At 30.5% G+C, this 25926-nt stretch overlaps 1 protein-coding gene across 1 annotated transcript in view; it reads left to right on the top strand.

Moving 5' to 3' along the window:
• LOC145313706 (peptidyl-prolyl cis-trans isomerase FKBP10-like) overlaps positions 1–25926 on the top strand; it is a 33596-nt gene that overhangs the window by 6230 nt on the left and 1440 nt on the right. The window contains exons 3-8 of the mRNA XM_080153255.1: positions 5884–5969; positions 12552–12648; positions 13307–13397; positions 14530–14634; positions 24811–24886; positions 25499–25600. Of these exons, the coding sequence (XP_080009381.1) occupies positions 5884–5969; positions 12552–12648; positions 13307–13397; positions 14530–14634; positions 24811–24886; positions 25499–25600 (557 nt within the window). The remainder of the gene's footprint in view (positions 1–5883; positions 5970–12551; positions 12649–13306; positions 13398–14529; positions 14635–24810; positions 24887–25498; positions 25601–25926) is intronic.

Raw genomic sequence — 25926 nt, 5'->3', positions numbered from 1 at the left:
CTATTAACAGTATATCTGTCCTTGTGTTTACTTGAGTAGTTGGTCTAATTAGTTTAATTAAAATATTAAGCATCCTTTTAATCTTTTCCAAGCAGTTTCCGACAGCCACACTTTCAATTCATTTTTTTAGGCATTTTGTTAAAATTTTGCTATTATATCCAGGTAGGAAGGGGACATTGGGCTGTAACTGTTTTATTACACTGGTCCCAAAAGTTTTATAATTTCGTTTTATTATTCGTTGGCTCAACAACTTTTTGGACCAAAGTGAATTTTGTTTTGTTGGATAATTAAGTTGAGTGTTATCACACTCATATAAAATTAGTGGATTTTAAAGAAATATATTCAATAACCAAATAATATATCTCACAAATTTGCATAATTGACAACTATAATCTAACAAACATTTTACTGTATAATGCTTTACTGTTATCTTTGTTAGCTTGTTATACCTACATCGACTTTTGAAATATTATTAAAGTTGAATCATATATCTAAAATATTATAAACATTTTAGTAACTCTGAAAATGCATATTCCTGTAAGCAATTAAAATGTAACTGGTATTGAATTAAATTAGATTAGAATTTATATACATTTATAGATGATTATTTTATGCAACTATGTATAAGGCTTTTATCAAAAGAAGAAAATTTGATAGAATGTATTGATTTTAAAATAGAATTTAATGACTTTCAAGTATTAGACATTTTATGAAAGGCGGCTGACACTGAATTAATCCTTTTCTTTTGTTCTGAATTCACCTTTATTTCGCATTATTGTAATAATGTTAATAAATACATGTACAAAGGTGGGCGCTTACACACAAAGTACCTTTTTGAGCACTGGCAACCCTCCCCCCTTATTTTATTAAATAAATCTAAAATAAGGGGAGGGTAGTTTTCGTTTGATTGTTTATTGCTTAATATAAAGTTATGTTAAGTTTTCAAATATATTTAATATGGGGGGAGGAGGGGAGGGAGTATGGATTATCAGTGCTAAACTGACACTTTGTGTTAAGGCACATAAAGGTTTTCTACAAGTGTAAAAGGTCGTGTTTTATATTGTATCTTTGTATAAAACCATTTTGTGCATTTTTTCAAAGAAAGAATTCTTAATGACGCGCAATACTAATTTTCTATGAATGCATAATTAAAAGAATGCAAACTGAGTTTTAAGATAATGGATAAAATATCATTAGATTGGCACAAAATGATTAAAAAATTAAAAATTGATTAAATGTCCATGTAATCTTTTCCTATGTCACTTGGGATTTTATACTTATGAAACCTAATAATCTAATGATTACCACAATTGTATTAAAATTTATCAATTTATATAATCAAGAACTTTTTAAGACCAAATTTTATTAAACAATTTTTGATTAAAATCCTTTCTAATAATATTTTTACTAACAGTCTTTTTTAGTAGCAAAATATTTGTGAATATTTTTAAACGTGAGGCTTTTCTATAATCAGGGTCGGTACGTCCGTCAGTCCGTCCATACGTCCGAGACGGATAGCTTTTTTCGTTCATTTAGGCATGTTAGAATTGTTCTATCAATTTCAAACTTTGCATTGTGATTCCTGCTACGATTTAGAAAGCGTAGCAACTTTATAATCATTACCAGAATGTCCGTTCGTCCATTTTAAACATGTTGATTTTTTTACTTCGTTTAACAACAAATTTTTATGTGATCTAATTATCCAATTGTTCTGATTTTTGGTATACTGATTCCTGGAACAACAAAGTACCATACTATAAGCAAAACTAATCTATAATCAAGTCCTAAAAATGTAAGTATGTCCATAAACATTATCCTGTATCAAGAAGTTTTTCAACAAATTTACTCATAATTTTGCGTTGACTCTTCTTCATTTATATTCTGATAATTCAGTTCTGACAATATACAAGTGTTAATGTCTGTTTGTCCTACCGTTTTAGAGCTTCGCTTTGATGTCATCCTTGTTTGGTATCAATTTTAATTTTAACTTTAACATTTTTGCTTTTAAGTAGACTGTGTTCAAAAAAATACTCTGGAACCCGCCTTAACATGGGTTTTCCATAGACACAATGCTGTCAGGTTTACGTGGGAAATTAGATGTCATTATTCCTGCAAATTTTTAATATTTACAAAGTAAATTATTTTACTAACAAATATGTCGTGATTCATTATTAGTACATCTTATGTAATGTTGAATCCCAAACCGCTTTTCTCGCTCTTTGCATTGAGATTTATCTCTTTACCACTCATAAAATTCTTGTTATCATGTTTCTTTTATCCCAAAAATTAATTATAATATATTTATAGAAAACTTACTTTTTGAGACTTAATTATATGTCTTGCTTATATTCGTCCTAAGAATAATTATTCCAAAAATTAAATGAATATGATTATATCATATAAAAATGCCAAAAGAGCTAAATCAACATATTTTGAACGGACCTTCAGCCCTGTAATGATTATAGAGTTGATACTCTTTCTAAATTGTACATCTAACTGTTGCAAGAAACATCATGCTAATATGAAATAGATAAAACAATTCTAACATGCCAAAGTCATCGATAAGAGTTACTTGTTATATATAGACGGACAGATTTAGTGATTTGATTGAAAGTCACGCTTATAATATTATTAAATAACTGAATTAAAAACATGATATGATTTTGATTCTATGAATAAAATTTCTATAAATGTTACCTAAGGATTTATTGAAAGTTATTTTTCATAAACTTATATGATTTCTTGACCAAAAATAAATATAATGTTTTAAATATATCCTATATTAGCAATTTCTAACGTAATTCATTTTTAAAATGAAAAAAATTAAAACTATTTTCTATAATCCGTACTTTGGTCCGTAACAGACAGCTCTTATCGTTAATTTAGGCATGTTAGAATTATCGTATCGATTTCAAACTTTGCCTAATGCCTAATGCAACTCTTGCATCCTTACTATAATGTCTGCAGATTTAAAACATGCCAGTTTTTTCACAACAGATTTTTTTTGTATGATGATAATCCTATTAATGTAAGTGATTTTTGAAATAATGATTCCCAGGACAACAAGGTATAATAGTATCGTTATGACTTAAGTCTTAAAAATGTATGTATTTTCGAAAACAGTACCCTGTATTTAAACAATTTTACAATTTATATAATTTTTTAGACTTCTAAGAAAGTTCTCTGCTTATTTGTCGTTATGCTTGTTGTCATCCTTGTTTTTGTATACAGTTAAAATACGCTTTTTTATTGCCTAAAATCTTTAAGCCTTGAAACGGCGTGGCTTGAATTTCCATAGAACTAAGAGACATAAATTAATCAAATCTTTTATATTTAATTTTCATGAAAAGATGTAGTAAAATAAATAAAATTTAATAAAACATTAATGAAATATTCCTGTCTTCTCCCAAACCTGTAGAAAGTTTGTCGACGTTAAAAAAATTCAATATTAGACGTCAAAGGGTGGCGGTAAATGTGTGTTTAACCCACCTTAAACTGTGAAACCCCTGCTGATTTTAACTCCCCTCAAGTACATTATATTACCCACCCCCCTCTCAAATCTTTGTAACCACTAATTTTAACTACTTTTAAATAAAAAGCTTGGACGTCCCTGAAATATGTTCTTCTATATAAATATTTGTAAAATAAATAAAAATAAAGGTTCGACAATTGATTTTTGTTTTCACATACTGATAAACAAGGGACATTTTTTGTTTGTAAAATAGATTATATTTTAAATAAAAAGACTGTTAGAGTAGCTTCATTTAATCAACTCATTTGATTTTGTTTGTAATGACATAGTTTCTTTTATTTAGCTTCAAATGAAATGTAGATATTTTTCACGCTTTGCTAACAAAATGAGATTATAATTCTTAAAACATAAAAGGCAGATAATAAACTAATAAAAGTGAAACAAGGATGATGCTAACACAGTGAAGCAAAGTATTCAAAACACAGTTCAGCAAAATGTTAAGAAATATCAGTAATAAAATCAGCCGGTAGGACAAACGAATATTAATCACTTGTACTATTTATGATCATACTTACATGTTTATGACTAGATTTTAGAGATGCTTTAATTAAGATATAATACATCATTACTCCAAATATCAAATGCAAACTTTAAAATCGTTAGAACAATTTTCACATGCCTAAAATAAGATCTATGACAATTATATAAAAGCTTTGCTTTTAAAAATTATAGAAGCAAAACTTCTGTATCAACCGTTTTAATTATGCGTGGTTCCCATAGAATTACACTTTATATCAACCCTATTTCTTTTAGCCTTTATACACTACAAGCGTCTACGCCCCTATAGGCCTCTTTGGTTTTTCAAGTCTCTACGATACCTACATATGTTGCGATCAAGTCTCTACGATACCTCTTTATGTTGCATTAAAGTGTCTTGCGTCAAAAAAATTAGTTTTTTGTGATTTCTCTTGGGAGGGTGGTGGTACCCTCCTCCAAAATAGTTATAAACCTTTACGGGACCTATGAGAAGCTACCCTGTTAAGGAGAACCCGATCGGTTCAACGGTTATCGAGATCTTTCGGTACAAACACACAGACACACAGACAAACAGACATGCTGTTACTTTAGTATAAGGATTTATAAAAGAGCCTTATATACAGACAAACGGTTTAAATTAGTTATAGAGTAGTGTCGCTATTAATAAAGAAAGTTTCAACCGACAAATGATCGTTGTTAATGTTAAAGTGACTAATAAATCTTAAATTAAGCTAAAATTTATTCTTCTTCAACAAAGATCATGGCTAATAAATTTATGTAGTTATAACTCAAGCAACTAAAGACCATATAATTTCATAAAAACATAAATTTATTTCTCTTAAACTTTTTAAATTTAAACTTTCATACAAAGACTAATATCTATAATACAAAGTAGTAGTCCGTCTGAAGCTTAAGATCTCGGTAACCACTGAACCGATCGGATTCTACTCTTCAGGGTATATACCTATTGGTCCTGTGGTGGTTTTAAGCTATTTAATAGGGAGGCGGGACACCCCCAACCCCCCCAAAAATGAAATTTCACTCCCCTCAAAAAAAAATAGGGGGGGAGTATGGTTCGGGGCACCCAAAATTTTTTTTATTTTTTATTTTTTTTAAAAACTACCTCATGGGGCAAAGCCCCTAGAGGCTAGGGGCGAAGCCGCTAATATATTATAACCTACAATATGCAACACTTAATCTTATGACTTCTGCAGTACTTTTTAGTAGCGAAGCTACTCTATAATTTGAAATGTCCGTCTGTCCGTATGTCTGAAACGTTTTGGGGGAAACGTGATTTTCTCAGCTCCTATAAAAGATAGACAGCTGAAATTTTTAGTGTAGATTCCTATGACATATGCCCATCTGATCTATACATTGTTTTGTCTATCTGTCTGTTGTTTGGGGTGCTAGATAGATTCCTAGATTTTCAAATTTTCGTATTTTTTTGAGTACCTTTTCAAGATAGAGGGCTGAAATTTTCAGGGATTAATCAATTTAACATTCTACATATTTTCACTATGTTTTATTAAGATTTGTCTAATTGGGGTGCTAGATCGATTCCTAGATTTTTAAGTTTTCGTGGTTTTCTCTATTCCTAATCAGGATTGACGACTGAAATCATCAGGGATTTAATATGCTCATAATCTACATATTTCCATCAAGTTTCATTAAGATTTGTCTATTAAATGTGGTGCTATATTGCTTCCTAGATTTTTAATTTTTCGTGATTTAAAGGTTGCGTGATCAAATGTATTGGATGACACTGCACTATAGTTAATTTTCCCCCGATATTTATTCATAATTTTTAGCTTCGCTACTTATGGATGTTGTCATCCTTGTTTATATAACAATTCTATCATAAATTTTTCTTTTAGGAAAGAAATTTGATTCGAGTTTTGACCGTGCCCAACCATTCACATTCACCCTAGGGGTCGGACAAGTCATTCCTGGATGGGACAAGGTAAGAATACGTTTGTCAGGTCATTAGTTCGAATCCCAACCCAAATTAGGCAACATTTAGTTTTGTACCTACTTGATTTGTCAGATACGATATACATTTTTTTAAAGGCAATAGATGAATGGAGAGAACATTGGATTGTAAACAAGTTCTCTTGCCTTAAAAACATTGAGTTAATGTTTCCATTTCTAACATTGATGATGTTAATCCCAAGGGTAAAAAAATCGCAGCCACATTATTCAACGTTTTTAAAACATCAAAAAAATATTCGAACTAAAAAAACACTGAGAAAATAAATCCTCCGATGGAAATTCAAGAAACTTAAATTGGAATGAGGTTAATCAGAAACCATAAAACTAAAGCTTAAATAAAAAACGCAAAAAAATATTATTTTAAAACAACTAATGATTCTATTTTAATTGTATAATATCCAACTTACAAAATGAACAGGCGAAGCTCAAAAATAAGATAACTTTAGGATTACATTTATAATAATTAATTATTCAAAGATAAATTATGAAACGAACGCATAACTCCTCTTATGTTAAAGATTTATTAGGTCTATTATAGTCTAAAGATATTGTAAATGTTAATAGACAGACACACTTTGTGATTAAGTTGTAAAATAGCTCCACTATTATTTTTAACTTACCCTGACATAATTACGTGCATAGCATACTTTAGAAAATCTTTGTTTTCAAAAATTATTAGTTATTAATATAATTTCGTCTTTCTATACAGTATACACAGCTGCATGGCTTCAATTTTGTAATTTATTTCTCATTAAATTATTTTAAGAATACTTTTTATTAATTGTCAGTGATGCCTAAAATAAAATTATTGTGGGGAAACTTTTTTAATATAAAATCGACTTTCACGCTTGACATTTTCTCAATTGTAAGTCACGTGAGCTAGGAGGTGAAGGTTAGTCGTGGTTCGATTCTTAAATATTTCTTTTCAAATTTTGATTAAGATTGTATAGCTTGGATATTAAATTGATAGTGGTGTACTGAAAATTCTTTAGGGGTAATGTCTTTATCCGTAAGAGGGTTTGCCATTGTATTACAATTATTAAAACAACGGGTATAGACATAGTCCCTTTTGAGGCAACGCACCTTAATGGGCGATTCTTCGTATTATTCACAGTAGTTTTTCTCCTATTTCTAGTCCCTGCGGGGGGCTCTAACCCTGTGGGGCCAATTGCCTAACCCTGTGAAGCAATCACCTAACCCAATATAACCTAACCTAGCCTAATTACATAATTTTAACATAGGATGATGTATTGTAAAGACTTTTAGGCAAAAGTTCGTTCAATCAAAAGTATCTAGTGAAACATCCAAAGACATTAAACGACCATATTAAATCCTAACTATCATTACTAAAAATACCAAACGTAAATGTTTTTAGTCTGGTCTAAGAATAATAATACATATTCAATCCTAACAATTATGATAGGTTTACGTGTTTTATTGAAAACTTATCTTAAGTATCAGTCTCAAGTCGTAACCATTCTGAATTCACGCTTTTAGAACATTTTCCTCTTTAGCCTTGGGCGGCACACAACTACATTGTCTTTGTTTATCACAATTATTACCGTGATAACTTTTCCGATGTAGTTCCCAGACAGCCGTGTCATATGGCAGATTTTAGAGTTGTTAACCCCCATTAATCACGGTAGAAAGTTAAGCTTTCCAGCATTTTTTTGTGGTGTAACAAGTAGGAACCACAGGAATCACCGACACTTGTTCCGTTCAATTATAATTGAAGTTTTGACATTTTGGACATGTTCATTCTAGACTTTTCAAAAATCTTCCCTTACTTATCAAATGAACATTTGAAAGTCTTTTGTTTAGTTTATTAAGTCAAAGAAGCTTTATGGTTCCTTAAAATGACGTCATACAATTCGAATGGCCAATGGTAGGCCAACAAACAGACTAAATTGCCAATGGCAGACCAACATACATACATTTTAATTGACCAATGGTAGGCCAGTACGGCTTAATTTTTTATAGGCACTATAAAAAGCTTTAAGTCCAACCCAGCTGGTGAAGAAATATTCTATGTTGAAATAAATTAGAAGTTATATTTAGAGCAATATTTTTTACCTAAATGTATCTTTAAACATAACTCAAGTCCGAACTAATAATTTGTAATGTTTACTTTTTTGTTATTTAAAATCTTAAAATATATTTTAACTATCTTTATTTTATAAATTTAAAACAAAAAACCTTATATGTAATTAAAATGAAACTCAATCCTTTTAGGCATTTCCTGTAAAATAAAATAGATTTTTTTTCATTGGCCTATCAATTCTTAAGAAAAAAAAAAATTTTGTTTCTGTGAATTATTATGTAAATTATAAAATTTTGCAGTCTGACGATTGGTCATGCCAATTTCGCAACTGGAATTTGCATTCATCGATTTTATTTGCGCATCTACTAGTCTACTTTTTAACTAAATAATTTTAGCATTAAAATTAAACTTCGAAAAGGTAAAAGTATAAAATTTGTCATAACCAGCAATGAATACAACTTTCTTCTTTTCAAATTTAACCTTAATTAAATTTGCTTTTAAAAATCAAAAACTTATTTTTATGAATGTTAATTTTACCTTAACTCCATATTACAAAAAAAAACTCATGATTGGGATTTGGTATTATAATAAGTTTCAGTAATTATTAACCTTAATTGAAGCTTGGATACATGAATAAGTACATAATAGAAAATTTAAAAGAAAATAAGATTTAAAAGAATAAAATAAAAATTGATGCTGTACGTATTGGTGCAAAAAATGGGGACAAATTTCAAATTGTTTTGGCGTGTGACGTCATACCCCTATCTCTTTTCTAGGGGGTTTCTTTCCTCCTTCCCTTTTCTTTCCCCTCACTTGTGACGTAAATAAACAGCCCCGTCAAATCAATTTAAAAATTGTTCCCATTTTTTGCACCAATACGTACAGCATCTAACAATTTTACAAATTATCCAATGTAACCATTGAAATAGGTGTAGAATTATAAAAACAAATATTTGTTTATAGGCGCTCCTAATAGAATAATTCAAATAGATTATCCGTTTGCAATTGTTTTTTTAACACGTTACTTTTCTCTAAAGCCCTGCATTCTCCAAGCAAATATCTCTTTCCACCTTCAAATGTCAGATGAGCAATTAAAAATTTTACTCTTCACTGATTTTCTCCCCGCCGGGGTATTTCTTAAAGGGAAGTGAAGTTTTTTTTGTGTATATACACTACGCCTCACCCTGCGGGCTTATAGGAAGCTTATAGACATTCTTTAATGGTGTTTTTTCTTAATAATTTCTTATTTGATAACCTATAATTTCCGTTGGCATTTATATACCACAAATATTTTTCAAAAATAAGATTTTCTCAAACATTATTTAACACTTCAAGCTTATTAAACAATTATTTGAAACCAAAATCTGTTATTAAAGGTTGTCAAGGAAGTTTTTCTTGGATTCTTTGATGCCTTTAGTCTTGTTTGCTTAAATTTTTACAAGCATAAAAAAGTTTATCAAAAGTTTAATAATTATTAAGGTTTCGGATATATATATTTTATGTAGAGCTTTTTTCCCTTTTATCTTCTTAATATCTTGTTTTGGGAGGGTTTTGACAACCCAATACTACCCCCTTTTATATTCTAATTATATTTTAGTTTTCCCCGCTGACTTTCTATTAAAATATTTATTTAGTAAATCACTATTATAATTTGTATTTCATATATCATTATAGCGAAGAAATTAAAGAAATTATTATTTAATTCAACAGACATGATGGTGAAAATTTCTTTGTCTCTGTATTAAGGCCCAGGGATTTAATGGATGGGTTTAATGATGGATTTAATGAGTAACCTTCATTAAATTTATCACCAGAAAACGTAAGCTTCTTATTGTTCGTTGACTGGGATTTAAGAATAATCTACTCTAGATTGTCTATCCATATATTTCTGATGTAAAAGCCGGGTGACGAAATATAATAATGTTAAACTTTCTGATGCATATCAACATCATTGTTGCTGCATATCCAGGACTCGTTAACCGCAACTGAATCCGCATTAATTTTAGCAAGCCGCATCCGCCAGTATATCTTTGTAATATCAGCAGCCACAGCCAAGTCGGACTCTTAATAAATATTTAAGTCAAAGCAGCTAGAATTCGCGGATGTCTGCAGATAATGGCCAAATTTAAACTATATTAGCGCCTTTAAAATCTGCGAATATCGGCTCCTGCTGATTTCTTTTTAATCTATTCGTTGCAGTTTTCCTTGCTATTTATCTCATTCTAATTATAAATTAATTAAGAGGTTGGTTTACACTGATTGCTATATTTTTTAGTGGGACAAAGTATGAATTAAGCTTTAACTTAGTCTTAATGCTTGGTTCACCAAAAACTGGTTATAATCGCCAACTCTGGTTTAGAACTTGTTTAATATAGATTGGGGTTTTTAATCAAAAGTTGTGTGTGAAAAAATGGTTTATTTTATCTTAGGATTTGTCATTTTTCTTGTCTAACCTTTTAATAATTTGATATGATAAGCTACGCTTGCAGCATAGTCCTACTCAATTGCATCCTTGTTAAAAGCCGGCATCATTTAGAATTAGATGAAAATTAAGAACCCAACAACTGTGACATTTTGGCATAAAACCAAAGGAATCATAAAATGTGGTTTTGGAATTTCTTTGTAAAATGATATAGAAATGATAAAGTAAAATCAATTGTATTATCCTAAGTAGCTATTAAATGTTGTCTAAATGGCTCATTAATAATGATTAGAAGATAATTGACTAATTTCAATAATTAGAATATTTTTTATGCTTTTTAAATTTTAAAATTTTTTTTACGTTTTTGAAAACTGTTTTTAATTGTTTATTGCTGCTTGTTCGTTATCAAAGCTACTCTACATCTCATTTGATTTTAAATTTTTAAAACATTTTTTGTAATTTCTTAATTGGAGATTAGTTTGAAAAAGAGTAAAATACCCAAAATTCAATATTTTAATTAATTAAAATCTTTTGTGATAGAAGCTTGCTGTTTATTATGTCATGAAACGAACATTTTATTCAGGAACAGGGGAAATGGCATTCAAGAAACAAATATTTTAAACCTGTCAAAATATATTATTTTCAATATACATTTTCTAGATAAATTACGATTATTAATACATCATGATGATGTGGATTTAGGCACTGATTGCTGATTTGCAATGACACAATTGTTTGGGCTTGCAAAAAAAATTACAGTTTTGTTCTTAAGGTGCCATATGTCCCTGATTTCTACGGATGCTGTTGGTTAATAATTAGTAATTTTCTTCAATGAATAATAAAAATTCGTTAATTTTCATTGATAACAATAAACAAGATCGATAAAATCCAAAGTTCAATTTGAGTTGGTGTTACATTTTTTTGGAAAGATGTTCTAAATATCATTATTTGATGGCTGGAGTCATTCTTATTACTATAAAAATCTATATAAAGTATTACTTTACAACTTACCATAATTCTACTCATAAAAAAAGTATTAAAACATCCATAAAAGCAAAGCGCTGAAACAATAGGACAATCAAACATTAACACTTGTAAAGCACTCTGATAAGCAGAATATAAATATATGTCTAAACAAAATTGTGAGTAATTTTTTTTGCAAAACTTCTTAAATACAGGATACTGTTTAAAATTTGTTTTCAAAGAAGTAAAAAGAATCGGCATGTTTTAAAAGAACGTTCAAATTATGTAGTTGCTGCGCTTCCTAAATCGTACCTTATTGTTATAGGAACCACCATGCAAAGTTTGAAATCGATATGACAATTCTAACATGTTTAATCAACGAAAAGAACTAACCGTTACGGACGTAACCTAATTATCAAAAAGCTTCGCTTTTGAAGATTTATTTACTTTTTTACTTACAGAATTAAACTCATTAAAAAATAATATATCAGTTACTGATGATAAAGGTCAGACTACTTGGCATCGATTATAAACATACATAATTTTTTTAACGGATTATTTCTAATTCAATTATGAAATGCTATTTCGGTAAATTCATGTATGCAGTTACTTATTCAATCAAATTAAACACAGTTTAAATTTAGATTACATAGAACATACTTTGTTAATCTAAACTACTGTAAATTTTAGTTTTGAGCTAAAGTATGATATAAACTTATTCTTCATTAACCTCTAGGGGCACTTTAGATGGGTTATTTTGTTCTAGGGGTGATATTTCTTGGGACGGTGGTACTTCCCTCCCCAAAAATATTTATAAACCTTCGTTTTGTTAAGTAACATCCAGCGGACAACCAACCTTCTGATTGCACGACCTTTGTCTAAAAGTCCTAGATTGGTAATGAGTTGCACCTGATTACTGGCCAAGGCATTCCCCCGTCTTCTTCCTATTAGTGTTACATGTCAGATGCAGCTATAGGTATCCTTTTTAACTTATCTAGCATGACTCAGTTTAGCCCATACTCGAACCCGACAACTCCACAACAGCAAACAGGCACGACATCATTTTCACAAATGCTGTATGTTTATGTAAAGAAGCTACTCTATAATTAATCTTGTTTATTTTTCAGGGTCTGTTGAATGTGTGCAAAGGAGAGGAGAGACATCTGGTGGTACCCTCCCACATGGCCTATGGAGACAGGGGCGCTGGCAATGTTATTCCTCCAGGTATGCAAATTTAAAACAAGGATATTAGAATCTATAATAGTTATTTATCGCATTGCATCGTATTATAAACAGCTTTCCGCAGATATAAAAGTGTACAATTATAAGTTTAAAATAAATTTGTTAAACTTGAGATGCCGAAGGCACGGACTAACAAAACTGCTTGTATTCTTATGTGTGTACATTCTTACATTCGTAGAAAACTGGATATAATACTATACGATACATGATTTTTGAGAATTGCTGAGAACAAATCTTTCGAGCATTTTGTATAGTTTAGCTATGCTAATATATACAAAAGCACTATTTCTAAACAAAATCAATATTTAATTTTACATGTATTGTTTAACTCAAAGTTATAAATACAAGTTTTTAGTTTATTGTTATTCTAAAGACGTTAAATAAAAACATCCTATTGCTATGTAATCAACGTTAAAATAAGAAAAACAGGTTTTGTGATAAAGGTCTTGCAATCAAACACTTCCCTTTAAGTCTAGTCTGGATATATACAATGTCTTGCTTTAGGCGCGTTCATAGCAATTCCCAGACATGGGATTTAGGTTTGCTTTGTGAATAAGGTTTTGTTAAACCTCTCTTTCCGAACACAGATGCATGACACGCAAAGGATAAAATTTTAAATTTAATTCTTAAATTTGTTCAGGTGCCACTTTACTGTTCGACATAGTCGTGGTTGACGTTGAAAGAGTTGAAAACGAGGATGAACTGAAAGAAAAAGAGGAAGAAAAATTGAGGTAAAATATTATGAACAGAATTATGGAGATTGAATTTAATGCTAATAAGTGTTTTGATCTCATTTCTATGGCAGTTTTAAAATTTGTCTGTCCGTCTGTTTTGCACCGATTTGGTTATTTATGTATAAATCTTTTCTTTGAATTGTAGAGTCTACTTTTAACTAGGGTTGGGCCGGATATCCGGTGTGGCCGGATATCCGGCCATTTTCAATATCTGGCCGGATACCGGATATTGAAACTATCCGGCCGGATATCCGGCTCTTTAATTTTTTATACTTTACACCAAAAATCTCTGCTTTTTAAAATTTTAAATGGCTATAATTTTCTTATTATTGAAGCTAGAAGAACATTTTTTCTGAACAAGTTTAACTTTATGTAAATTTATATAAGATTTCTGAAGAAATTTTTTTTTGCTACTTTAGTATCTGGTAATTTGGCCGGTTATCCGGCCGGATATCCAGTAATTTGGCCGGATAACCGGATATTTGCCGGATATCCGGCGTTAGCCGGATATCCGGCCGTTTACCGGATATCCGGCGTTTGAAATCAGCCGGATATCCGGTATCCGGTATCCGGCCAAAAAAGTATCCGGCCCAACCCTACTTTTAACCCCATATTGAGGGGGGGGGATCACCCATACATTCACCTACGATTTCGAGGAAAGGCAGAGGAACAATAGTTATTGCAAACATGTTTTTGCTGCGCTACCTATAGACAGATCATCCTTGTTTTAGAAAGAGGAAGGAAGAAGGGAAACAATAATTATTGTAAACATGTTGCTGCGCTACCTCTACAGATTATCTTTGTTTTATAAAGAGGAAAGAAGAAGGGAAACAATAATTATTGTAAACTTGTTGCTGCGCTACCTCTACAGATTATCTTTGTTTTATAAAGAGGAAAGAAGAAGGGAAACAATAATTATTGTAAACTTGTTGCTGCGCTACCTCTACAGATTATCTTTGTTTTATAAAGAGGAAAGAAGAAGGGAAACAATAGTTATTGCAAACATGTTGTAGCTGCGCTACCTCTACAGATTACCCTTGTTTTAGAAAAAGGAAAGAAGAGGGGTAACAATAATTATTGTAAACTTGTTGTTGCTGATTTACCTATAGATAAATTATTCTTGTTTTAGAAAGAGGCAAGAAGCAGAGGAGGAGAAGAAGAAGCTTGAGGAAAAGTTGAGGAAAGAAGAGGAAAAATTAAAGAAGGAAAGAGAAGAGGAATTGAGAAGAAAGGAAAGATTTTAAAATTTATACAAACTATTAAGTGTCGGTTATAGGATAATGGAAGTTAAATTGATATTTGAAATTAGGCATATTTCATTCAAAATCTTTTTTTCTCATGAAGGTAAGAGTTATTACGATTAAAGGGATAGGATAATGGAAGGTGTATTTACCCTTCCAAGCAAGGACGTCCAAGCTTTTTGTTTAGGGTGTTTAAAGGGTTTGATGTGGGTAATCTTATTAAAGCTAATCACAAACGGTTTATTAGGGACCCCTTAAAAATAAGGGTATCTTTAGCCTTACTTTAGTTTAGGGGAGATAGTCTACCCTTAAATTTAGTAATGTCAAGCTTAGGTAAAGATTTTGATATGAATACTTTAGCCTTACATAAACCTATCATATCAATATAAGGTACTCTAAGTTGTCTTCCTTTGCCAGCCCCCACCCCCTCCACATCTACCCTTTTCAAACGGGTTGAATTTGTTCCACTGGCAAGAAATTTTGGTTTTTTGATAACCCGTTTTACCCCATCCCTTATCCTCTCCCCAACTTTCGCTTTCATTACAAAATTCTTCCATCCTAACTTAACAACGCTACTCAAAAATGTAGCTCACTAAATTTACACATAATGTGACGTTAACATGGGAAATACATATAATTAATTATGAAAATAATATATCCAAGTGCGTCTGTCGATAAAAAGAGAAAGACGCAATCAATCATTTAGCTCTTTATTTTTAATTTTTTAAGTTCAAAAATATTGTAATCGGCTATTCCTTGGCCGATTTAGGCTTTTAATCATATCCTGGCCGAGACAAATTTAGACCATTGACTAATCAAAAATCGGTTCAGTTAGAGGGATACCCAACGTCTCATTTTATTGCTTCCTAAGTCTTATAACTACGTTGTAATAATATGTAACCCCCTAAATTAAGTTTAAATAAATGTGTACTATACATATTTAAATCACGCCCCTACCACGTGGGTTAGTTTGGCACTCCTTTGTCACCAACCTTCAAACGATTCCCCCCCAATGAATAGCCACCATAACACTCACCATTCCCCTCCTCCCCCGTCCCTTGGTGTTCTTTCAATTGGGGTTATATAAAAAATTTTCATTAGCAAAGTTTCATTAGACTTAGAGGCGTTAAAAATTATCATTAATGAGGCTGTATATTCTATTTTAAGTTTTCTACATTTTTTCCCTTAATCTTAATCTTGTTTTTACTAATTAAGAGATTTTTTAGCTGATTAATAAAAACTCTTCCTATCTTTTAAGTAAAAGATTTTAGAATCCCTATCATAAACCCCTCTCCCTTTATGATGCCCCAGCCTTATAAATCCTCCCTTTTCATATAATTCTCCACCTAGGGTTACCTAAGGGTGTCGTTAATTTATTAAAAAAAATAATGAATAAAATTGTTTCTTAGCTTAACAATTTGATATATTTTTTTAACAAAAAATTTTGTGGATTAAATTAAACTTTAATACAATAGAAAAAAATCTTATAGAATCATATAGAACTAAAAGCATACTCTTTGTAATAAGTTTTAAATATAACTCTTTGTAGAATTTAATTTTCAAATCGCCATAGTTGTTCATTCAATTTAACAAAAAAGGATCAAAGGTTCAGCACTTTTTCCATTTCAAATATTTGATTATAAGTCATGTGATTTATCTATATTTCATGTAGTGCCTGTATACCAAGCAAAGAAATCACTCTGTACAAAAAAAAAAAAAATCTTTCTTTATAAATCTTACATCTTTAAAGTTTAGAGAAGTAGCCGCAATTATGTATAACAAATATAGGATGTATGTCTGTGTGTGCATGGGAATTAAATAGAAACTTCATTTGAAACTAATTAAGGCAATAATATTTTTTTTTAATTCAAGCTAAAAGAACGATTTGCTGTTTTAAAAAATAACCAAAAAAATAATAAGGAAGTACAGCAGTACTACAGTATAATTAACCAATAGATATAATAGAACTAGATGGTCAATCGGGATCCATAATTTGTGAGACTTAACCCTTAACAGTTGGGCCCCTTGCCGCACCTTTATCAGTAGTTCAATGCCCCACCCCCCCCCATTATCTCAGCTCCTATTAAAGCTAGAGGGCTAAAAAAAATTGTGCATGTCCCCTGTTTGATAATGAATTTTCGCTTCCTCCACACTTTTATTCAACAACCTTTGTTTTTACATCCTTTTTTACTTAGGGGGGGGATCACCAAAAAAAAACCTAAAAAAAAACTTGGGACAAAATACAACTTTTTGGGAGATATATTTTTCATCCCCTCCATTTTATTTTATTTTGGGGAGGGTTTACTGAACCCCATAAAACATCCCCCCAAACCTGTAGTAGTACATCCTCATCTTTAAACTAAAGTAACAGGAAGTTTGTGTGTCTGTACCGAAGGATCTAGCTAACCGCTGAACCGATTGGGTTCTCCTTAACAAGGTAGCTTCTCATAAGTCCCGGGAAGGTTTATAACTATTTTCTTTGGGGGTGGGATACCCCCAACGCCCCCAAAAATGAAAAATACCCCCCCAAATGTTTTTTTTTTAAATTTTTTAACTAAAATTAAAAATGATGATGGGGGGGCACCCCCCCCCCAAAAAAAAATTTTTCTACCCAACAAAATTTTTTTTTACTTTTTCTTATAAAATATAAAATAAGATATTGGGTAATCAAATTCGACTCAACCTCCTCAAGTGCCCCTAGAGGCCTCTAGGGGCATAGCCGCTAGTAAGAAATATAGGTATACAAGTCAATTTCAGGTTCCATGTATAATTCTGAAAGTCCTGATCCTCCAGGCATAGATGTCCAAGGGGGGGTGAAGTGGGGATTAACCCCCTCAAACAATTTGAGAAGGGATAAATACCCCACCCCCAAATAAAAAATCTCTAACAAAAAATTTTTGGCGTGCTTCCAGTGCATTTTTAATACTAAATATTTAATAAAATTTAAATTAACCCCCAAAAAATTTTACCCCAGGAGTAAAATTGGGGGGGGGGGGGTTAACAAAATTTACCCCTGCAAACAGATTTCAGTGGGGGTAATTACCCCCCCCCCAAGCAAATTTTATCCCCAGGGTAAAAATTTTAAGGAGGTTAAAAAAAATTTGCGGCACGCTTTGCACGCCATTTTTTCCCTCTTAAAAAAATTTCCCCCCCCCCACAAAAAAAGCTTGGCCGCCCCGCTCCAGGTATCCAGAAATTTTTTTAAAACTCCTTTTTTGAAATGAAAGAAACAGAATTTAAAAAAAAAATTTGTAGGGAATTGTGCAAGGTCACCCCAATCCCCAAAAAATTAAAAATTGAAGAAAAAAAAATTTGACAAGAAAAATCTTTTTAGTGGGTGTGGAAGGTCACCCCTTTTCAAACAAAAATTAAATTTGAAATTGAAGACAAAACATTTTTTAAGAGGGTCACCCCATCCCCAGAAAAAAATATTTGTACTGGGGGGTGTGGGAAGTCACCCCATTTCATGGAAGAAAAATTTTAAAATGAAAGATAAAAAAATTTCAGATAAAATTTTTTTACAGGGGTGTGATAGGTCACCTCACCCCCCAAAAAATTCAAAAATAAAAGAAAAAAAATTTAAAAATTAAAAAATTGAAAATGGAAAATAATTTTTTTTAAATTAAAGGGGGTTTGGGAGGGTACTCAACCCCCAAAAAATATAAAATAAAAGAAAAGTATTTTAAAAAAAATTTAAGGTGGTGTTGGAGATCACCCACCCATGAAATAAAAAAGTTGAAAAATTAACAAAGGGGTTTGTCTTATAGGAACCCTTTATATGTATAACAGAATTTGATGCCAGATAGACCATCTAGATCTTAAATATCTATTCATTGGTTGTCAAAGGTGTTTTAAAACAAGTTAGAGAAGAAAGAAAAATTACCTGCTTTCTCATACATTTAAGAATACCTTAATTTATTTAGGTGTCCCTAACTTTTAATGTAAGCCTACCTTAAAGTTTTACTAAAACCTTACATAAGTTTCCTAAGTAACCCTTATCAACCCCCCCCCCTTCCCCTCTCTTCTCTCCTCTACCTGCTTTCTTTCCAATTAAGTACCCTTTAGCTATACCTAACTCTTTATGTGGTTGTTGACAAAGGAGTGCCAAACTAACCCACGCGGTAGGGGCGTGATTTAAATATATATAGTACACATTTATTTAAACTTAATTTAGGGGGTTACATATAATTGCAACGTAGTTATAAGACTTTGGGTAGCAATAAAATGAGACGTTGGGTACACCTCTAACTGAAACGATTTTTGATTAGTCAACGGATCTAAATTTGTCTCGGACAGGATATAATTAAAAGCCTAAATCGGACAAGGAATAGCCGAAAACGATATTTTTATACTTAAAATTTAAAATATAGAGGTAAATGAGTGATTGCATCTTTCTCTTTTTATCGACAGACGCACTTGGATATATTATTTTCATAATGAATGATATGTATTTCCGATTTTAACGTCAGCTCATGTTTAAATTTGGTGAGCTATATTATTGAGTAGCGATGTTAAGATTGGATGGAAGAATTTTGTAATGAAATTGAAAGTGGGGAAGGAGGATAAGGGATGGGGTAAACGGGTTATCAAAAAACCAAAATTTCTTGCCAGTGGAACAAATTCCACCCTTTATGTAAAGCTAGTCTAATCCCCTCCCCCTTTTCAATGCCCCTAACTCATATATCAACCCTTTTAATCCATTTCTCCAAGGCTTACTTATAAAAAAAAGGCTTACTTATAAAAAATAAAGGTTACCTTAATTAATTTTAAAAATAATAAGAATTAAAATTCTTTCATATGCAGACAATTTGATGTCGACTTTGTGTGGATTATTTTTAATTTTAGTACAATAGAAAAAAATTATAAGGCAAGATCTTATAGAAATAAAAGCTACTCTTTGTAATAAACATATCAAATTTGATAATATGTGACTCTTTGTAGATTTTAATTTTAACATCTATATAGATGTTCATTCATTTTAACAAAAAAGTACATAGGTTCAACACTTGCTTATTTCTTATATTCGATTATGTGTCATGTGTTTTACCTATATTTAACATGGTGCCTATACCAAGGTAAGAAATCACTATGTAACAAGGATGACAACATCCATAAAAGCGAAGCTCTGAAATGGAAGGACAAACCAACTTTAACACTTTTAATATACAAAAATTTGTTGTCAAAAAAGTTAAAAATCGACATGTTTCAAATGGACGTACGGATATTCTGGTATTGATTATAGAGTTGCTACTCTTTCTAAATTGTACCTAACTACTACAGGAATCATTATGCAAAGTTTGGAATCGATAGAACAATTCTAACCTGTTTAAATTAACGAAAAAAGCTAACTCTCTGTTAGGAAAGTACGGACGGACGTACGGACGGACCGACCCTAATTATAGAAAAGCTTCGCTTTTAAAAAACATTTTTTAACCTAACTTTATAAATCTAACATCTTTAAATATTAGAGGGGTTGTAGCTATTATGTATTACAAAAACAGGATGCGTGTCTGTGTGTGTGACTTCTTAAAAACTTATGAAGGCTATAATACTTTTTTTTTATTTTTAAGCTAAAAGAACAATTAGCTGTTTTAAATAATAACCTTTAAAAAAATATTCTACCAAGAAAGTACAAAAGTATAGTATAATGAACCAATAGATATAGTAGATCTAGATGGTAAATCGGGCCCAACTTAATAAGGAATTTACAAAGAGCTATCTTTATCCCAAGAAAGTTAACTATTTAAAGATGACTTCTTATATATGTTATGTTGTATGCTTTACATCATGCGAAGGAAGAAACTTTTTAACCATATGATTCACCTAAGCAAAGGCTTATCCTATGAAAGACTATTTATAGCTGATTCATTTTGCGAATGATATGAAAGGATAGTTGCTCTTTCTAACCAAATTCTGTTTACTTTCTAACCAATATATGGCAGATTGATCCTCCCCTGTATTCCTATTGGCTGTATTGGGAGTATGTATCTAGATTATACCTTTTAATAATTCTTACTTGATAATTTCTTTATTGGTGTTCCTTTATTTCTTCAAAACTTGAATGACAGCTTTAAATGACTTATTTTTGATTACATTTTTTTACGACAATTCTTCGCCTATCTATTATGAAGTGTTGATTTAGGGAAAAGAGAACACTGAAAACATTTTTTACTGTGCTAAGAAAATTGCTAATAAAACATCACATGTTTTATTTTAATAAAGCTTTGTTACATTTGTCCCTAACATTTCAAAATAATGTTTTCTTATTTTTTAGAATAACAACATTTTGGACTAGTAAAATTTGATCGGTTGTTTCATTAAGTTGAGTGTTCAAACGTTTCAATCCCCAATTTTAATTTACAGTAGGCGTATTTTTGTGTATCATCATTAGGGCTATACATTAATTTATTGGCCTTTGTCTTATCCCTGCTAACCTTATACCTGATTTATTACATTTATCCCCAACATTTCAAAATAATGTTTTCTTATTCGTTGGCTTAATAACTTTTGGGACTAGTAAAATTTGATTGGTTGTTTCATTGAGTTGATTTTTCAAACGTTTCAACCATCAATTTTAATTTACATTAGGGGTATTTTTGTGTTTCATCATTGGGGCTGTACATCAATTTATTGGCTTATGTCTTATCCCTTTGGATGCCTGTTTTTTTTTAACCTTTCTTTATGAATCTAATATCTTTAAAGTTTGAGGGGTAACTGCTATTTTAAATAACAAAAATAGGATGTTTATCTGTGTGCTGGGAAATCCAAGAGGGGAGGGGTATGTATGACCATTGTATTTACCTTCACTTTTACTTTATTTCTAAAGAAGGTGTATCAACTTTTTTTTTCATAGCTAGCCGGTTCTTTTAGTAAGTAGTAGATGTAAAATTTTTCATAGAATTCAGATATGCAATCGTTTTTTTTGTAGACCTCTTATTTTTTAAGTAATTTAAGTTTTTTAAAAAAATAATTAAGTCGGTTTTAAGGTACTAAAACGCAACAAAATAAAAGAAGAAAATGGCCAGTAAGAACAAAAATAGTAAGATCTTTAATTTGACACCTTACTTTTAAAATTCTGTTGAGTAATTATTGAAAAAATCTATTTTTTTAATCTCGGTTTAATAAAAACTTTAGACCTAAATATTTTCTCAAACAGACATAAAACACATGGGTTCATATATACCTTTAGAATCAGAAAAATATTACGAATCCATTGTAAGCAAAATTGAAAAAAAGTAAAAAAATTAAAAATTAAACAAATGGCCAATTGTATTTTTTGTTCAGGCAACACTATCGTCTTCCCTTTTTTACCCCCTCTTTACCCCCTTCCCATTTTTATACTCAATTCAAGAATTAAGACGTTGCCTGTACAATATAATATGATATTTTCATATAATTCCTTTTATTGTAGTTTATATACTATATTGTAAACTTTTTTTTTCAATTTTGCTTACAATGAATTCGTAATATTTTTCTGATTCTAAAGGTATATATGAACCCATATTTTTTTACCTGTGAAATAATAAAATTAATGTCAAAGTTTTTATTCTCGTGGGTTTAAAAAAATCGATTTTTTCAATAATTACCTGACAGAATTGAAAAAGTAAGGTGTCAAATTAAAGATCTTACTATTTTTGTTCATAATGGCCATTTTCTTTCTTTTTTTGTTGCATTTTAGTACCTTAAAATCGACTTAATTTTTTTTTTTTTTAAACTTAAATTACTTAAAAAATAAGAGGTCTACAAAAAAACCGATTGCATATCTGAATTCTATGAAAAATTTTACATCTACTACTTACTAAAAGAACCGGCTAGCTATAAAAAAAAAGTTGATACACCTTCTTTTAGCGCATATGAAGGAACACAAATGAATAAATCAATCAGTTAAATGTAGATGAAATCAGGGATCTAAAGGGATAAGACAATAGTAGATAAATTGATACCCCGCCCAAATTGAATTTTGAGATGCCTAGGCAAAATTTTTGAATTTTGAACCCTCCTCCCCCCAATATAAAAAAAGCTTGGACGTCCTTGTCCTGTACAATTAGTGGTTGAAACGGATGGATATTAAGATTAATGAACATACCAATTAAAATTTCGAAAAAAGTCCCAAAAGTTATTAAGCTATTGAATAAGAAAACGTTATAATAAAACTTTGGGGACTAATGTAATATTTTAGAAAGCCCAATGACCCCTCCCTCCCTGGATTGAATGCGAATTTGTACTTGCTTTCTACCTGACTTAACTAGATAAGATATCTTTAATATTTTAACTTAAGTTAAGTTTAAGTTATATAGTAATTTTATGTAACCCTAATAAAATAATTAAGAAATAAAATAAAAAAAATATGAAAGATAAGTCTTAATTAGAGCAAAGTATTTTTTGTCTACATAAAAAGAAAAAAAGAAACATCATAGATAACTAAAAGTGTACTCATTGTAATAAATTTTGAATTGTGACTCTTTAAATGTAGAATGAAATGATACATCTATTTTGTTGTTCATTCATTTTAACGAGAAAAAAAATAATTTGCAAATGTTTAGGACACCTGCCCATTTACAATATTTGAATATGATTTGTGTTTTTTATATATATTGGGGGAGGTTAATTTACCATATTTTCTATTAAAAAAATCACCCTATAAAAATATTTTTAAGTAACCATTCTTTATAATTAGAAAAATCAAAAATATCTTTAAAGAGGCCTTAGATGGTTACTTGCTATTATTTATAACACAGATAGGATGTATGTGGCGGAATTTACAAGGAACCGTGCTCAAAAACTTTAAAAAGATAGGAATATTTTTTTATAATTTTAGTTAGAAAAACAATTGGCTGTTTTAAGACATAACCCAAAAGGTACTCGTATATCAAACCTGCTTTTTCTTGACACAGCTTAATGTAACCAAGAACAAAATAGGAACCCCTAGTAAACTTCATAAGGTACCTTAAACCTTTCCTAAGTCTTACTTGACATTACTACATTTAGGAATACTTAACAATAACTAAGAAACTCCAAAGGTATACTTAACTAAAAGCTTACATAAGCCTGACATAAGAAAATACCATTAGGGACACTTATCTTCGTTTGTGATTCTTACTATTATTTTTTTAAAATTTTGTGGGGGGTGAAATGATGGGTCTCAATGTTTGAAGGGGGGTGAACACCCCATTAATTCTATGCTCCCTTAAATTTCATTTCATGACCTATCTATCTCGGAAAAATTTGATTCTTTTAACCCAAAAAACAAAAAATGCATTCTTGAATCTATATGCGGTAATTTATTGACTTGTAAAGCCAAAAATTTTGATTAAAGGAAAGAAGTTTTTATTTATTTATGCTTTATAATATATTTGTTTTTTTATTTCTAACTTAGTAAAGGAAGGTTTCAATATTTACTGTTGCTTATTAAGAACCAAATATCTGTCAATATTAAATTAATCAACAAGATTTATAAAATGCACAGAAGAGTAACCAAGCATTAAAATAAAATTAAAATTATGTCTCTACTTTTCTTTACAATTTCCTGTCTCACAGTAAAATTAAGATTTTTTCGATAAAAAGTATCAAGATTTTTCTTGATTTCTCTAAAGAAAATAGTATTTTATAGGTTGAGTACTGGATTTTAAAATAGGATTAAGATTTAAAAGTAGTTTTAACAGTTCAAAAATGCATCATTCCATAAAATTGATACTTTAGAATTATATTACAAACTTTAAACTTTTAAATGTGACATACTTGTTTATTTTCTATTACCCTAACTCTGGAATTAATAGCCAATATTGAATAAAAGAATAACATAGGGAAAAGAGGTAGGATGTTTGTATGTCTGTCTGCTAAATTTATGCTTATCTTAGCCATTTTTATCTGGCTTACATTTCGCTGAAAGGAACAAAAATAATTTCATGATGTTCTATTTTGTTTACATGTCTGTTAAAAAAAAGAACAGTAATCTTTTTGTTTCATTTTAAAAAGGCAAAAGTTTTCAAGAAAAATAATCATTGTTTGTTTATTATTAAAAACATTGCCGGTATTATCCCGGTTCAGACTTTTTTAATGGCAAAATTATTATTTAGCTTTACAAAGTCAATAATTTTTTCCGCTGTAGCTATAATGTTAAAAATAATGCATGCAATGATTTTCAAATTAAAAAAATCTTTGCAAAAGGAGGAGGAACTGAGAAAAAAACAACAGAAAGAGGAGGAAGAGAGAAGAAGGGCAGCTGCTGAGGAAAGAAGAAGAAAGGTATATTAGCAAACAACAACCAAAAACGCGTTCACTCATTGTTAAGAAATTGAGAGGTTCGATTCTACGCCCAACACCCAATCAAACCTAAGACATTATAATGTTTCCTACAACTGCTAAATGAATAATTATATTCGGGGGGTTTGCTTGGCCAAAACAGGTGCAACTTATTACCATGCACAGTTACAAAGTGTTGGTTGTCTGATGAATGATTGAATATATAACCATGCACATAATTACGCAAGATTTGATTAAGAGATACACCACACTAAGAGGCTTTTTTTAAATTAGAAATTAAACACCTGTCTTATATCTTTTTAAAAATCATTAGCTAATGCAAGTCCATGTGAATTAATATATGTTTCTTCTCTCGTTAAAATGTTGGGGAATAGTCCCTTTCGTGGCAACGTCTATAAGGGGCGATTCTTCGTATTTTTTAAAATTTTCAATAGGTTAATTTAGGTTAGGTTAGGTGATTGCCCACACAGGGGCTTGAAATAGGAGAAAAGCTACTGTGAAAATACGATGAATCGCTCTTTAAGGGGCGTTGCTACGAAAAGGACTATACCCAAATGTTGTTTATTTTAATTTTCTAATGTTTTGTTTCTACAGGAGGAAGAAGAATCTAAGAGGCTAGAGGAGAGAAGAAGAGCTGAAGCTGAAAGGGCTAATGCTCAAGAACAGAGAGCTAAAGCTCAGGAACAAAGAACAAGGGTAAGTCATTTTCCAAACCAGGGAATTAGAAGGAGGTAGGAAGAGACGAAATATTATTATTTTTATTTTAGGTAAAAGAATGAACTAGAAATAAGCAGGAATAGAGGAAATATTATTATTATAAATTTAGTTACAAGAAGGAACTAGAAAAATAAGCAGGGATAGAAGGAATATTATTATTATTTTTTAAGGTACAAAAAGGAATTAGAAGGAATCAGGAAGAGAAGGGATTTATTATTAATATTTTAGGTACAAGAAGGAACTAGAAGGAAACAGGAAGAGAAGGAATATTATTATTATTATTTTAGGTACAAGAAGGAACTAGA

Source organism: Acartia tonsa, chromosome 3, assembly GCF_053477335.1.
Source record: "Acartia tonsa isolate MP-2025a chromosome 3, ASM5347733v1, whole genome shotgun sequence".
Lineage (NCBI taxonomy): Eukaryota > Metazoa > Arthropoda > Copepoda > Calanoida > Acartiidae > Acartia > Acartia tonsa.
This window is presented reverse-complemented; position numbering and strand designations above follow the sequence as displayed.